General features: G+C 37.3%; 1 protein-coding gene across 1 annotated transcript in view; it reads left to right on the top strand.

The window, feature by feature from the left end:
- Window positions 1-17106, top strand: part of SNTG2 (syntrophin gamma 2) — a 275672-nt gene extending 258566 nt beyond the window's left edge. Inside the window, exons 15-17 of the mRNA XM_054062992.1 lie at window positions 998-1090; window positions 6083-6193; window positions 16975-17106. Of these exons, the coding sequence (XP_053918967.1) occupies window positions 998-1090; window positions 6083-6193; window positions 16975-17106 (336 nt within the window). The remainder of the gene's footprint in view (window positions 1-997; window positions 1091-6082; window positions 6194-16974) is intronic.
- Window positions 17107-17616: the final 510 nt, after the last annotated feature.

Below are 17616 nucleotides of genomic sequence, written 5' to 3'. Positions count from 1 at the left end.
CTATGTCACTTTTGAGCTGATTATAATACTAACCTGTACTGATTAGTTAATTTCATTTCCAGTCCTTTCAAAATCATAGAATCATAGGATCATAAAATAGTTAGGGTTGGAAGGGACCTTAAAGATGTTCTAGTTCCAACACCCTTGCCACGGGCAGGGACATCCCACTAAATCACGGTGCCAAAAATACTATATATAATGCCAAAATCCTATATAAAACATCATATCTCTAACTCAGAAATGCTTATTTTAGTATAACTCTAAATATTTTTATTAATAGTGGAAAGGGGAAGCCTTCACAATTACTAAATGCAGAACTTTTAGATCATACTAAAAATCTTGAAAAACAATGAAGAGGACAATTTTCAACTTAAGCACGTTTATTAATTTGAAATTCCTCTAGGACATTCTTGTGTTAAAACCACTTTTAGAACTGAAAGAAACTCTGCAGAGACAACAAAGCACTGCAGTGCCATGTCACCCAAGTTTACAAATGAGAAAAGATTGCGAAACAACAAAGACTGTCTACAAAGTTTAAAGAAGATGGAGATGTCAACTAGATGGATAGCTTTATCATAATTAGATTGCAATCACTACACATTTAGGCACTATTCCCTGCACATGCCAGACATGATATCAGAAGTCTTTAATAGAGCAGTTCTAAGCAGTTTCCCAAAAGATTTGAAAGAGTCAGATTTGGCTTCATTTGTTCCGAGTTGCATTGGTAAGGGATGGTTTCCAAGAAATATGATGATTATTTGCTGGAAGAGTGACTTGAAGTAGAGAAGACCTCCAGCTGAATTCTAGTTGACAGAGCTCATACTGAATTACAGTCAGAAGTTATTGACAGTTTTAAAATGCAATAATATAAAGCAATACTGATGTTGCCAGCTGAATGTCTTCCTACACACACACACAAAATGAACTATAAATTATTTTTTATATGATAAATGGTGATGATGGTCGTTCCTTCAAAAATCATGCATTTTTTTTTCAGTCTAAAACATATATGTGCAGTTGGCAAGGGGATACCCTGTGTTTCACAGTCGACTTTGCTCTGGGATTCACCTGTTTTGACAGTAAAACAAAGGTAAGAGGAAATAGTAAAGAAAGCATAACTCTTTTTTAACAAAAAAGGAGTTTGTTTTACTGTTTTGACATTATCATTAACCTTAATTTTTTATGTTGTTCAATAATGAAATTTTTTTATGTTGATGTCAAACATTTCTTCCTCAAATGTACTGTACTTTTTATTTATACAGTGCTACTGAAAGGTAGTCAATTTGGGACAAGAAAGGGACAATACTTGTGCCTTAGCATGTAAAGATAAGTTTTTGAGAAAGACATAGTTTTTTTTTTTCAAATAATGAAGGCAAAGGAAGGTTATATTCAGCAGAGAACTTGGTTTCTTAGTAAAGAGATAATGTCAAGATGTTTAAAAGATCACCTGTCATGAAAATAAATGTCACCTGATTCTCCTTGTTTTGCAGCTACGGATATAAAATAGGATTAATTATTCTTCCTTCGTAAAAAACTTAGGCCATGTCTAAAATAAACAGAACAAGGGCAAATATGTTTTAAAGTCATCATCTGTAAGATTCAATTCACTTATCTTGCAAAACAGAGTGGCTATATATATATAAAGTGCCTACAGGGGATGGTTTATGATGCATGCCAACCCCCAAGCTCTCTCTATAATTCTATTTTATATATAATTTAAAGTGATACTTTAATTTAAATTAGTCACGATGGATTTATATGATTATTTGCCAGTAGAAGTAAATGTATAAAAAAATATATTTCTGCCTTAATGGAGCTGTGCAGTGGAAGGTCTGTCTTGTGAAATACAGTCTTCAACTCCAAGGTGAATGGATTTTTTAATATTTATTAAGGAAATCCAGTCAGTCATTCTGAGTGAAGAGGAAACATACTGCATTTTGAAATAGTGGCACAGGATCTAATTTTTGTGTGTTGGTAATTTGGCGTTTTGGAGTCAAATGCATAAATCTTTATGCAGAGAAATAATGTCCAGGATCAGTGTTATTTGAACACTGAGACTGATTGCACTGTGTGCTATACTAAGAGGTGGCATAAAATTCCAGGAAATACATTTGCATATCTTTCTTTGCCTCAGGTAATACTGCATTCCGAAATTCTGCTTTTTGCACAGTTGTACACATTTTGCGTGTCGCCACAAATTAACTATAGGAAGTCATATCTTTAGTTAGACTGTATGAAATGTTTCTGCTAAATGTGAAGACTGATTTGAGTGTACTCCCACCTTTAGAATTATAAACTTTTCAATTGATGCTGCTTTTACAAGATCAGAAAATGAGCTATAATTAAAATCCTGTTCCTATTGCATTCAGTAGAATATATACTTATAGGTATAAATGCCTATAGGTATAGGATATCACTTTGATCTCCAGTGCGTACCTTCAGTATTGATGATGAGAAGGGTTTAGGTAAACTTTTGTTGCTTATCTAAGGATAAATAAAAAGCAACGTAAGATAGATTGATTGTGTTGTTTGACTGTAAAAACTCTGGAGAGCTCAAGACATTTATTGTTCATCTGTGTGAGAGATAGCAATGTCTTCTACATTCTCAAGCCTGAGTAAAGTAGTAATGAGGGGCTCCTGCAGTTCATCTTGCTTCTCGTAGTTGTCAGCTGAAGTTGTCTGTGTTGCCCAACACTCAGATTTTTCAGAATATTTCCTACCAACACAGAATAGATTGTTGAAGTGGTCAAGCAATTAACAGTTCATTAAGGACACATCAATTTTTGCTGAAAAGCTTATTTTTCCAAAGGTGTTCACGCAGGCTTATTAAAATGAAGGCCATTGCCCTGCCTGCCTTATGACTCTAAGCCTGGATCTCCAATTTTGGGCAACTGGCTCATGTACTCATTAAAAAATGTTCTTTATTACAGTCTGTAAAATAATGTAAAGAGACCCTTCTTATTACAACTGCCAAAATAAAAAGGGCAAGAACTTTTGCTTAGGAGTTTAGGTGTCTTTTTAGAAAGCTGTTCTCTGGAACAGTGTTGGGGGATTCTTAAACTGATTTGAATTACTTCATTTCATACATGTTCTATTCCAGGGTCACCATGGGCTTAACTCATTCAGTTTTTACCGGCTTTGGCCCATCACAGACATACTTCTGTGGTCTGCAGGTGCTTTTGCTTCTAATCGTAGAGGGTTTTTGAGCTAGTTTGCCTTGTTGGTTCATCTTCCCTATCCTGTACCTCCAGCCGCTCATCCAAGATAAAGAGATCCCAAACTATGCATTTTCTTCCACCTTCCAGAGCAATCGACTTTTCTTTGCCGCTCAGTATTGTTGACAGAGGTGATGGCTCCAGCAAAGCCTGTTATTGCTAGATTGCTCCTAAGTTCTTGTTTCATCTCCACCCAAGCAGTTATTTTACGTAGTGAACATTCATCTATCCTGTTTAGATCCAAAATCATTTAAGCTTTGAATACTTTCAGGTGGTCTGATTAGGCGCTTGGGACCCAGTAAAAATCTGTTCACGAATGCAAAGTTTAAGAACCATCACAATGCTGCAGTACAGTTGGGTTTTTCCTCATCTGTTATATTTGTCTAATTCAACGACATTTATGTCTGCAGGCAACCAGGAGGTGGAATCAGGCTTTTTGTGCCTTGTGTATATTTATTTATAGGTCATTCACTTCCAAGCTATGAGTAGAGTTCTGAAGACCATCGGTAGCACTGGCCCACATGAAAACAAAATTTTGCAGTGTCTTGGAAAATGGAACATAGCAAACATTTCTCTGTGTGTGCTCATGAAAAAGCCTTCAAAGGTTTTAAATTACGTTTTCATGGCAGTGTCCAGGGACTGTATCACGTTTCAACGCATGCACAGAATTTTTGTTAAGATTGTAGATATTGAGGAAACATCAGTAGGAAGCCTGGATGCAAGTTGTTACCTTGTGTTTTTTTAAGTGTGCATATCTTCAGGCAATCAATGGAAAGCATTACAAGAAATACAGAAAATTACATCAGTTTCAAAAATAATTTTCCAGTATTTGTTTTCAGAAATGGTCTCTATAACTATTAAAACATACCTGTCAGTCTAGCATTTGCCAGCAGCAGTAGGATGCTTGTAGGACATACCTGTAGGAGACCAAGAAGCCTAGAATTCTTATATATTTTACAAATATGTAATACAGGGCCTATTTTTTGTGGTTTGTGAGACTGATTTCAATAATAAGATTTTTCATTTCTATAGCTTATTTTATCAGAGGATTTCAAACCATGTTACACACATCAGTAAATTCAACTCCGCAACATCTGTGTAAGACATTATCTACATTACACGGATGAGCCAGCTGAAATATGAAAGATCAAGACATGGTATGGAATTATGTTCATAGTGAAACTAATATAAATACCCTCATGGAGCTTTCTAGAGCTAAGCTTTAGCTACGGATTTTGATATTACATGGGCAACTGAAACATTTACATTTTAGAAAATTTCTAAATAACAATTTAATTGGTGAGTATTAATACCGTACCTTTTGCTTTCACATATGATGCAGCGCTGTTAATTTTATTTGCTCTGCAACCAACCTGTTATCTCATGCTCTGGTTACTAGCCTAGTCCTTTATCTTAATACATAAATATTACTAAACCATGTCCCTAAGTACCACATAGAAACATCTTTTAAATACCTTCAGGGATAGTGACTCAACCGCTTCCCTGGGCAGCCTGGTTCAATGCTTGACAAGACTTTAAGTGAAGAGATTTTTCCTGATATCCAGTCTAAGCCTCCCCGGGTGCCGCTTGAGGCCATTTCCTCTCATCCTGTCACTTGTTACATACTAGAAGAGACAAACACCCACCTAACCACAACCTCCTTTCAGGTATTTGTAGAGGGTAACAAGGTCTAGTCCAGCCTCCTTTTCTCCAGGCTAAACAACCCCAGTTCCCTGAACCACTCCTCATAAGTCTTGTGCTCTGGGCTCTTCCCCACCTTTGAGGTGCTCTTCTTTGTATGCACTCAAGCATCTCAATGTTTTCCTTGTAGTGAGGAGCCCAAAGCTGAACACAGTATTCAAGGTGCAGCTTCACCAGTGCTGAGTGCAGGGGACTGATCACTTCCCTGCTCCTGGCCACACTATTATTGGTACAAGCCAGGATGCTCTGGGCCATCTTGTCCACCAGGGCACACTGCTGGCTCATATTCATCTGGTTGTTGACCAACACCTTCAGGTCTTTTTCTGCTGGGCAGCTTTCCAGGCACTCTTCCCCGAGCCTGGTGCATTGCATGGCTGTTGTTGTGACTGAAGTGGAGGACTCAGCTCTTTGACTTGTTAAACTTCATACAATTGGCCTTGGCCCATCGATCCAGCCTGTCCAGGTCCCTCTGTAGAGTCTTCCTTCTCTTCAGCGGATCAACACTCCCACTCAGCTGAGTATCATCTGCAAACTCACTGAGAGTGCACTCAATCCCCCCCCCCCCAGATCCTTGATAAAGATATTGAACAGAACCAACCGCAGCATTGAGCCCTGGGGAACACCACTTGTGACTGCTTGCCAGCTGGATTTAAATCCTTCCTCCACAACTCTTTGGGTCCAGCCATCCAGTCAGTTGAAGGTTTTTTTTGCAAAGAATACATCCTTCAAAGCCACGAGCAGCCAGTTTCTCTGGGAGAATACTGTGGGAAATGGTGTCAAGAGATTAACAGAAGTCCAGGTAGGCAGCATCCATGGCCGTTCCCTTATCCACTAAGCAAGTCCTCTTGTCAGAGAGATGAAGTTAGTCAAGCAGGACCTGCCTTTCCTAAGCCAGTGCTAACTTGGATTGATCACCTGGTTATCCTGGATGTGCCACTTGATGGTACTGCATATGATCTGCTCCATAACCTTCCCCAGCACCGAGGTCAGACTGACAGGCCCATAGTTCTCCAGGTCCTCCTTCAAATCCTTCTCATAGACGAGTGTCACATTTGCTACTCTCCAATCAACTGGGACCTTCCAAGTTAGCCAGAACTGCTGATAAATGGTAGAAGTTCTGAGTAAGAATGTGTAACACAGCCTTTATTCAATTTTTTTCTCTTTAGAATGTGCTGTGGAGGTTTAAGTTCTCTCAGCTCAAAGGCTCTTCAGATGACGGGAAAACAAGAGTAAAGCTGCTTTTTCAGAATCTAGACACCAAACAGATTGAGACAAAGGTAAGCAACGTCTACTTTCTCAGTTTAGTAAGAAACGAAATTGAAGTGGTATCAAGACATCAAAAATTCTGTTTTCAAATGCATACGATGAACTCCACTGTCTATCTTTTTTTCCCCTATTTTCTAGAAACACAAGAAATGGAATTAATGTAATATGTATAAATTTATTACACTGTTTTGTATAAGCCTGTAACTGAGTTGTGTTCTGATGGTGTTTCATGGTTTCAAAAATATGATTTCTGTGAAATTTAGTCAACCTCTAATAGATATCTAAAATCTAGTATCTAAAAATTGTTTTTAAAAAGTTTAAAGTAAAAATCGAACTATTTAAATGCTAAATAGATTTTAAATGCTATATATTAGATTTACAATTTTAAGCAAGGGTGTGCTTAAAGTTGACCAATAAAATTAATGATTTTAAGCTTGAAAAAACAAATATGCTTGCAAGGGGCCAAGCAATCTCTGGAACATAATGGCTCTACTCAGTGCTTTGCAGGATTTGGAATAAAGCTGTGGAGACATCCTGTCATTATTATAGCTGAGATCATAGAGTTATAGAATCATAGGATAGTTTGTGTTGGAAGGGACCTTAAAGATCATTTAGTTCCAGCCCCTCTGTGATTACTGGTGTCTCTTCTTTTTCTCTAGCAAACATCAAATAAAATTATGAAACTTAAAATTCAGATTTCCAACTCAACTTTAGCGGTTTCTAATGCAGGATTGTAGTTTGGATCATCATCTGGAGGTTTGGCTCTGATGCCTTAATCTGGGCTCAGGTTTTGCCCTGTGACCTCAAGCTTGGTGCAGAACAAATAAAAAAATTTAATTTTTCAATCATGCAATTATAAAACCAACGAGAACTTTAATGTGATATGGCAAAGAAGATGAAGGTAAGAGTGAGGTTCAGCTGAGATTTGGTGGACAAAAGCCAATGGAAACAACAGAAAAATCTCTGAAGATCCATGAAAATTCTCAAATACTCTTATTACGGATTTTACAGGTTAAAGCCACTTAATAAAGTGAGAGTTTTCTATAGCAACCAAGTGCAAAGGTTAACTATCCTTCCAATTTAAAAAAACAAAAAGAGTTGTAAGAAGAAAATCTCTAACCTTTCTTGTTTATCATAAAGTTACAACAAATGCAATATTTGGTATTTCATAAGCAAAATTAAGCTGAGTTGTCTGTTGGCTCTACTGTAAGAGATAATATCTACTAAAAAAAGTACAATGCTATAATAATGACTATAGTAGCAGATCATTTCCACTTCATTTCCCACAGTACACCTTGGAGATTTAAAAGGACAACTATCATTATTTTATACATGAGCAGAGATCTCGCATAACTTGTTCCAGGCCAGACAGGAAGATTGTACTGGTGTAAAAACCATAATGTGAATTTCTCAATCTGTCTATTATTAAATTATTAGATGAATGTGTGATTAAACCCATGTGTGTGATTGGCGAAGGGCCCTCATTCCAGTGCTTGCCAAAGAATTCCATTGCTTTAATAGTGGATCCCTCCTCTTTCAGTGGTGATAAACAATCTCATTTGTTTAAATTGTATAGTATTTTTATTTCTGTGCTCACTTCAATTGGTTTTAGTTGTTTTAACCTGTATTTTACACTTTAGATTAAACAAATTGTAAAATTTACCCTTTTTATGAAAATTTGTTTATCTGTAAGGTAATGATAAAAGTGAGTCCTAATGAAAATTTTACAGTGAATTTTGTCTAGGAGACTGATTTGTTAAAGCGTTAAAAATTATTCATTTTCATAGCTCTAGAGAAAACACTTTGTAATTGGCAAGTTTTTTATCAATATTTGTGAGCTACTTTGAAATCATTGGATGGAAGGTGGTGCATGCTTAGTTCATATGGAATTATAAGTATGTATGTGCATAAATTTATATATGTGTTGCAACTGTTGGAAGAGCCCAGGAGAAGCTCATTAAAGGCCAGAGGAAAGGTTGATACTAAGTAGCTGAGGATTTATCAGGATTTCAGTACCTTTTACCACTGCCCTTGCACAGCACGGTGTACTCACGAGGATTTCATATTAAATGAAACTGGGATACAGCTTTGCAGCCTCTCCACTTCAGATAAGTGGTGTATGAATTATATGTATAGATTCAGGTATATGCCCACCACCTTAATGGTATTATTTTTTTGACTTTAGCATTACAGACTAGGCGGGAAATGACCAACACTAATACCCATCGTATAGTACTTTATCTGCCTCAGCTTATTGTACTGAAAGAGAATTCGTTGAGCCAGATGGTGCCGTACGGTGAAATGCAGCCAATAATGAGAAAGAGAAAATGTCATCAAATAATAGAAGTTTCATTTTTCCTGAGTAAATGAGGCACTACGTGTGAAATAAAGCTTGATACAGATGACTTATGTTCACTTGGCAGTAAACGCTAGAGTTAAGGTTGGAAAAGAATTTTCTGGATTATGTCTAATTTTATATGCTTATCAATTCTTGGGGGGAAAAAAAAATAGCATTTGGGGGAGTCTATTTTTGCATTTGATTACTAGCTAGAGATGTTGGGTTTTCTCCTTCACTAAAATCTAAGCCAGATGCTTCTTCCTGTGCGCTTCGGTTTTAGGTGAAGAACGATTCATTTTTCCAATTTAAAAGTTTTCTATTCAAAGGAGTTAACAAGCCCTAGATTCCTATCAGGAATGTTTCTCCTTCAGGTCCTTCATATTCCCTACAAATTCCCCTTATAGTTTCCCACTTCAATACTTCCCTGAGCTTACCCTGCCTTTGTACTACAGTAATAACTCCACTTTGACCCCTTGAAATCCCCTAAAAGTCATTGCGATGCATTCGTATTAGTTTCAAATCCCAGTATATTTTCATCCAGCTTGAAAAGTGGGGGAAAAGCCGTTGCAGATGGTTTGTAGGTATGTGTGTACTGGTGGGTTGGATGACCCGTTTAGAATGGGTGGCCAAGGGACATCTGCCTCAGCTGCTGGTCAAGGCAGGAAAGGACGACTCTCTCCCTGCCTTCATTTCCTTGCCCGGTGATAATTTGACTTCCCAACCCCTGCCAACAACTTACACCACAGTTACAGAAATTCAGGCCTTTGACGTGTCCACCTCCTTAACAAATAGGGCAGAAATTGTGCACATGGGCACGTATGTGATTTCATCACTTCATTTCTGTAGGAAATCACTTATTTTTATAGGAGGAAGACTTAAAAATTCTGAAATTACAAGATAGCATGGAAATGGATCCGTATGAGTAAGTAGCTCTGCTACTGTTTTGAGCCAGGAGGGAAAAGTGGTTGATTATGACATATTCCTGGATTGTGGCATTAATATGGAGTTTATAGGGGCTATGGCAAACTTTTCCTTGGATCAGCAGTTTGGAATTCTTTGGAGGTGGCTTTTCACATCCCTTTGGTTGGACACTGTTAAACCTGTGTGCTCTTCAACCAGATGGAACATATTGATTATCCATGCTTCTTATGCATAAGTTCATATACGAAAAAAAAAACTGGTTTTGTCTTAACAGTTACAATTAAAAAAAAAATACATAAAAAAAAGAAGATGAAAAAAGTACTCAATAACTTAATAGGAGAGAGCTGGAAGAAACAAGGCAAGAAATAATTCATAGTTTATGGTGGAAACTGAGCAAGTAGTGAATGAGGATGGGTTACATGCTTCTTTGTTTGCTGTAGTTATCAAAAAAAAAAGGAAATTACATTCCAATTACAAGTAAGATTAAGGGGTTATAAACATAAAGCAGAACAGGGAAGGGTGGTGGTTGGAATATTTTTAAATGTTAGTTTTTGCAGTATTGAGGAGATAGTGTAGTTTATGTTTGAGAAGTCCAGGTGGATGCGTAAGATTACAGAGAGAAAACATACGAGCTTGTATTTTCGGGGGTTTTTTTATTTTTTTTGAGCAATCGAATCAAGGGGGAGACATAGTTCCTTATAGACTAGTTGGCCTAAGAAATTGCAAATAATCGTAGAATCAGAATGATAGGATGGTTCGTGTTGGCTGCCCCATCCCTGGGAGTGTTCAAGGTCACTTTAGATGGGGCCTTGGGCAGCCTGATCTCATGGAAGGTGTCTCTGCCCATCGCAGGGGGATTGGAATTAGATGATCTTTGATGTCCCTTTCAACCCAAACTATTCTATGATTCTATGGAAGGGTCCTTAAAGATTATCTCGTTCCAATCTACATGACATGAACCCTGAATTTTCAAGGTTCTTTTAAAAGAAATAAAAATTAAGATTAGTACTCCCTGGACTGTATGATGATTTGTATCCCTTAGCTAAAGTGTAGCTACCTGGAAGACAAGACTTCTTATTTCCAAGAATATTTTAACTGAGCATTTCCTTTTTTTCCTTTTTTTTTTTTTTCTCTTTGTTGTTCCTTCTCTGTGGAAAAGAAAAGGTGGAATTACATTATAATAATTAATTCATCCTAAGAACAGAAAGAGAGTTTATTTGAGATATTTTGCTAACAGGGAGATACTTTTACTAACAGGGTCTCAAATATTTCATTGAAGAAAGAAAGGAAAGAAATCGTAGTGTCTCTAGACTATTGTGAGCCGTATTGAAGCTTTAACTAAATGTTGCTAAATGGTCTCGTATACTTTTTGTCTGCAACTTATGTAACTTAAGGGCCCTGCGTATTTATATGAGTGCATTCAGTATGCTTCCTTCACTGACTTCAAGCCTCAGCTCTTCTGTAATTTCACAGTGGTATAGTGGGATAATGTGATCTGATTTTGCAATTAGACCTTGCAGCAGTTTTGCAGCAAATGCTATTCTTTTTAAAATAGAAGAACTTCAGGAGAGTGATCAAGGACAGGTCAGCAAGTGTGTTTCTTTCTTTTGATTTACTGCATTCCTCTGAGAGGATATGTATTCTACATTATTACTGTTCAGAGATATGGCAAATTAAGGAGAGTGCAAGCAAAGCTCTCTCTCTTTACAGCAACATTAATCTCTAGCATCAATAAACCATAAGCTGGCACTCAAGCCTTTCTGTGTTTTTATTAGCAAGGGGTCTTTTATTGCGGAAGTCTGGCAGTTTACTCCTGAACATCTTGACAGCTTGGAAAACATTTGCAAGATGGTTGTAGGTGAGAGTTAAGATTTTGCCTGGATGACGGTACTGGACAGCCTGATTGCTGTTGGAAATTTGTTTTAATGTTTGCTGGAATGAGTGAAGTTAGTTGGCTGCTCCTAGACAAGCATCTCCAGAACAGCTTTCCAGATGGGTTTCTTGTACATTAGCAAAGTTTGCATCTGCCAATGCAACATTTAAAAGTGTTCCAGATTTAGCAGTAGACAGTGACATTTAGAATCACTCAAGCTGAAAGCAAAAAGCCATCTGACTCTTCCAGGTCCCTGTAGAACACTGTTGAAAGACTTAAGTACAATTGATAGATAGAGTTGCAATTCATCTGGCAGTGAATTTGGCATCATGGATCTGGTTCTTATGCTTGCAGGGTAAGAGCACTACTTTAGCTCATCCTTCTGCTCTCTGAGCAAATGACAGTCACAAAGAGGAGACCAAATAAAAATTTATAACTGAAGAAGCTTTCATACGGTAGCTGATAACTTATCTTTGTGTGTTTATAATAGTCGTGGCAAGCTGTGCAACACTAACGCATTTGTTCTTCTCAACCATGGGATGGCAACCATGTCTTGGTATACTTGCCAAGATACAGAACTGAATTTAGGATTTCCTCTCCCATGTTGACTTTGATGTGTAGCAATGAGTAGCAATAGTTGTGCTCTTGTCAAAAATTAATAGACACCGAGGCTTACCAAAGTCCTTCAAGAAGTCATGAAATGCACAGGGCACGATAACACTGTCAAAGTCTCTGTTATCTGCCTTTTATGTGATACAGGCTCATGTCTTGTTCAAATAGCAATTCAACAGCTCTCGGAAGTAATCAATAAAATTAAGTGTGTGTGGGGTAATGATGCAACAGCGTGTTGCAAACTCTTTATGATACATAATAAATCCAACTCTCTAAAGATGGGTGGACAAAACAAGAATGTATATTTTTTCTTACTTGGCTGCCAAATATAGCGATCGAGGTCAGTGCAGTGTATGCATTTTTTATTTTCTCAATACCAGCAGGCAGTTTTGCAGTCTTGTTCTCCCACTACTTTAATCCAATATTTTATGTTCTTCTCTTGCTGTCTTCCTTCTAGTGCCTTTGTTGTACTTGATCCACTCATTCGGATAAGTATATATAGCAAATCGGAATAGCTTTAATGATTGAAAAATTAGTCATGCAAAGATTCTTCTAAATACATCAAAAATAAATTTTCTTAATTAAAGAAAAAAACAGCAATAACGGATCAGGCAAGCAAGCAGAAGGGTGGTGTTAGATGATATAGGACAACTAAAATGATCCATTAGACGATACAGGAAAAATAAAAATGATTCAGTCACCTGAATGCCTGGGTAGGGATAGAACTATGTCTTTAAAAAAAAGAAATTATTAGAACAATGCATGTGTTTGAAAGAATTGTCATTGGTGGTACTTTCTAGGAAAAAAATCACATTGCATTCTAAACTTGAAGAGGCATTTAAAACCATACTCAAGATAGCCTTTTATGAAAAGAAATTGTCTCCATGTTCTCTGATTATGCAACACCTGCATTTCCCCAAGACTGCCTTTTACCCTATTTCCAAACAAACCTCCAGTCGTTTTCCCCTTTCCCTGTTATAATCTACATGCAAACTATATCCACCACCAGATCACGCATTCTCTGAACAACCTCTGTCCCGAGCCTGCAGAAATGTGTACCCCAACTTCTGCTCTAGATATATGTGACTATTCCTCAACATCTGCACCCAACTAGGCAGCTTTAGGATTGTGAAGGAGCCTGTGTAGTCATCAAACATCCTTCAAACACAAAGGAACACAGCTTCACCCCCATTTGTGGTCTCCTAGGTCAAATACGACTGAGATCAGCTGAATTTTCGGGAGCTTCTGGTGCATGAGGCTTCAGGTGAACCACACTCTGACCCCACCGTAGTTGACCACATCTAACTGAGGTCTGCAAGAGGTCGCTTACTCTTTTATGATGCCAGATGACCACGCTCCTCACAGATAACCTAACATAAAATAGTGAAGATGTGAGAGAGCACGAGGGAAGCAAAGCAACTGGTAAACTGCATGAGGAGTCCTTAATTGCCACTTATTAGGCTACTCAGCTTGACTACTTCCAACACTCGCACCTCTCTTGAAAATAATTCCCTGGCTAAGGAACCTGCGGTATTAACTGGAGAAAATAAGGTGTTATCTTTCAAACAGGTTTAGCAGTACTGCTCCTCTTTCAACCGTATGGAGGTTATTATAGAAATCAGAATATTTTATTAGTATTAAAAGAAGGTAATCCCAACAGATTAGATGACTTCTCTTAGGTAGTCAGGAGGGACTGATCCTGAACCTTGTTTGAAGGTGAACCCTGATAGAAACAAAGAAGACTCTGCAGAAGGGGCATTGGGAAGGACTGACTCCCAGGGATAAGACATTCCTGTCTTTGCTTTTTTCTTATCCCAAACCTCTTCACACAACATTGGTAAAGCAGTCTGAAATCTTGCCTAAAATCTGTGTTAGGCTACCGCTGATTGCTTATTTTGAGAAACATATACATTAGAAGTGCATAGAGCCAGAGCAGAGAAATGAAAAGCTTCACAAAGAGCTCTCTTCTCTTAATTTGTTTGGCTCTATGCAGTCAGTGTGTCAAATCAGACAGGACCTGAGGTGAAATTGTTAGATGATTTCAGTTGATTTTGGAGGAAATCTAAGATTAACGCGAGAGGGTTTATGTTTTAGGAATTACTGGTTTTAAACCTGGTAGTCCAGGAGACGTAAACTTTTGACTTGAGCTAAGAACTGATAAACTGAGCCCTGTATTGCCTGATATTGAGTTGTATTTCATTAATAACCATGAATGTGTACTTCATTTTTGTTTTATTAAACTTGGACAACGAGAGTTTAATAATGTCACTATTATTTTCTGAAAATGTTTATATTGTTATATATTGATATTTACTGTAGGCATCTGCTCCAAATAAAATGCATTTTAAAGAAACTTATTTCCATACTTGCTCCATAACTATAATCAACATAGAAAAAGCAGGAGGTTTATGCTCCCCCAATTCAGAATAAAGGTAACATAGGCTTAAATTCCTCAAGAGATTTGAACCAATGTTCACTCTTCATTTTTTTCACAATGAGATCTAATTTTGAGTTTAAGACCCAAAAGATTACTTCACCAATCAAATGACAATTATTACCAGTTGCCTAAGTGCTTGGTTTGATACAAGTTCTCAAGATATTTTGCTTTTTTTTGGATAATTATTTCTTAATTTATTGACCAGCGAGTATGTAAAAGCAGAATTTTTGGAGACTTTTGCCTCTTCCCTCAATGCTACCTTATTTTCTCCTTGTTTAATTAGCTATGAGTAATAAATAGCACATTCTGCTTATCAGTTATATTAGTTTATGCCTATATTTTTTAAATTACAGTATTTTGTGTTGGTTCTTCTTTTATAATTTTGCAAGTGTCATATCGTATAAAAATAATGTGTTTTAAATTGCTTATTATTTCAACTGTTGGAACGGAAAATGGCTGTGCGTTGCTTCTGAATTCAGCTATTTTTTGTTGTATAGTTTTAGGAAAATTAGTCAGTAATTTCAGAGAATATTTCTTGGAGGTGAGAGTAATTTTATTTATGTTAACACATTCTCAAAGCTGTTTAATTGAGAAATTCTTATGTTTCTGGGTTTTGGGAGGAGTTAAGATTAATTTATCTGATGATGACCTACCCAAGACAAATTATTATATGCATCTGAAAATCTCTGCTAGCATATTCGTAGCTAGCTGCCTTCTTCATACTTGGCCTAAGCATTGTCCTCTTCGGTTTCTGCATGCAAAAACCCAAAGGAGGTCAGCTTGCCACTAAAAGCTTCCCTGTTCCAAGGCTGCCGTATCTGACAAGGTCTTTCCCTACAGTTTTGTGGATGTTTCACAGAGGATAAAGGCATTCATAAGGGCTGTTGAACCCCAGGAGGAACATGACTTGGGAGCTTGTTGAATATCATATTATTACTCTTCTTGTACAGTAATATTACTTGTTGTCACCCTGTGCTGGAGAGGGTAGGCAGTAGCAGAAAATTACATTTGTCTGGGAATAATACGCTTGCTTAATGGGAAATAAAATCCCTGAGCCAATAAACTATGCGTGCCTGAGGACGTAAAGAAACTGCATGGGTTTTTTTAAGAAAGAATCAGTAGAATCTCATCATCATAAAGTAAAGCCCTCAAATATTGTCAGGGTGTAACAGTTTCTTTCTGCAGCTCCTTGTTTCTCTTTTCCTTTGTGGTTCCTTGCTTCTTATTACCTTCCTCAGCTCCAGCGTAGCTCCCCCACTGTTTCAGCCCCCTCAGGGTGTTACCTGCTCTGCCACGGAGCACCAGCACTGGCATTGTTGCCTGTTTTGGGCATTTACTGCCCTTTCTCAAATCCACTTTCCCGGAGTTGCCACCGCCTTGGCCGTGGGGCTCGGTCGCGTCCTACAGTTGGCGTTGGTTGGAACCATCTGTGTCCAGCACAGGGCAGCCCCAGCCTCTCCTTACAGAGGCTGCCCTGCAGCTCCTCCCACTACCAAAAACTTCCCATTTATGCCCAAAATAGGGTCACAAAATCATGCCCTACAAATACAAGCAAACAATTTAAGACATTCATTAGTAGTAAAACCACTTCTGCCCAGTAAATACATGGCCTTTGGTAGCAAAATAATGTGATGATGACCTCTTCTGAAACAGTAACTTTGAATTCCAACTATTGTGTTTGAGGCAGCTTTGTTGAGAAGGTACTATAAAATGCTGTGGTAGGAAAAGCAGACGATCAGAGCGTAGAGAAGACGAGCATACAGAGTGTGCCTCAATAAACTACGGTGTAGTCAACATGTTTTAGAAAACAAATGTCTTCTCCCCATAAGATAAAACCATCCCAAGTCTCCCCACAATATATTTGCCAGCTGCAGACTTTACAAATAGTATTATCATGTAAATTGAACATGGCTTTTGTATTATATTTGTTGTCATTGTGTCAGAATATCACTCCATTTCTCTCTGTGGAGGTTGGGAAAAAGAAATGTAACTTGTGCACAGAGGATTGATTACGTTATAAAAAGGGAATCTGAGAACTGGTTAGGATTAACTCTGTCTCCCTTTGTGAATTAAGAAATATGAATTTCATGCCCGGACATATATCTATATGCAGGTTATGGGATGAGTTTGCCTTAGCTTCCACCCTGCCTCTAGCTTCCCAACCTGATGGTTTGACTGTCCTTCAAAGTCAGTCAATGTATGTGTCCTCCTCTCACTCCCCAGATGTGACTTAACACTGCACCACACCCAAACACCTCTAACATCCATTATCCTTAACTTATCAAATACCTTAAAATACGTTGCAATATAGAAATGTTCCTGCAAGTTGAATGTTTTCATTTTCCAAAATGAGTAAAATATAAAGTAGCACAGAGTGAAAACTAAATTCGCATGTGGCACTGCCGATGAACAAGGTACGGATAGACATCTTTGATTCTTAACACTTTTATCTCTACAGTTCCTTATAAAGGTTCAAACTTTCATTTTAAGTGCATTAATTTATTTACTAAGTAGTCTGCTCTGTATTTATGTAAAATAAATACAAACCTGAATATGAATTCATATTTTCTCTTCTTTTTTTTTCTTCTTTTTTCTCTCACTTCTTCTTTAGGAACTTGAATTTCAGGATCTGACGGCAGTTTTACACTGTATTCACTCCTTTATAGCAGCAAAAGTGGCATCTGTGGATCCAGTATTCATAGACAGTCAGAGTATTGCAAGAAAATATATGTACAGTAACTGATACCAGAGTATATGTTGTGACTATGGAAAACAAATTATTTTCTTAAAGAAAGTAGCTATTTCATGCACAATATTGCAACTTTGTGATTTTATAAGAGGTATATAGTTGTGTTATCTGTAACATTAAGACTTTTCACGATGTGTTAAGCATTTTGAATCTATGAGTTAAAAATCTTAAGTCAAACTGAATCAGTTTGTCATCTTCAGCATTAATCTAAAATTCTAAGTGAATATTCATTCGATGATATTCATGGTGTCATTTTGGTTTCTGTTTTGATGATCATGCAGACTCCCCCTTATTCGACAGAAAAGTGGAATAACATTTGAAAAATGAAAATAATGAAAACATTTATGTCCGAAATCCAGCCTCTAAGACTGTTTTGAAAAATGCTGAGCACAAAGACAAATTTTACAGTCTTTACTGCATTAATTATAATTAATAATAATTCTTGGGTTTCCGACTTGCGTATGAATTGAACTTTTGTCTTGCTTCTGTATGTTTGAAAAATTA

The sequence above is a fragment of the Cuculus canorus genome, chromosome 3, assembly GCF_017976375.1.
Source record: "Cuculus canorus isolate bCucCan1 chromosome 3, bCucCan1.pri, whole genome shotgun sequence".
Lineage (NCBI taxonomy): Eukaryota > Metazoa > Chordata > Aves > Cuculiformes > Cuculidae > Cuculus > Cuculus canorus.
The sequence above is the reverse complement of the archived record's forward strand: the minus strand, read 5'-3'. Positions and strand labels throughout refer to the sequence as shown.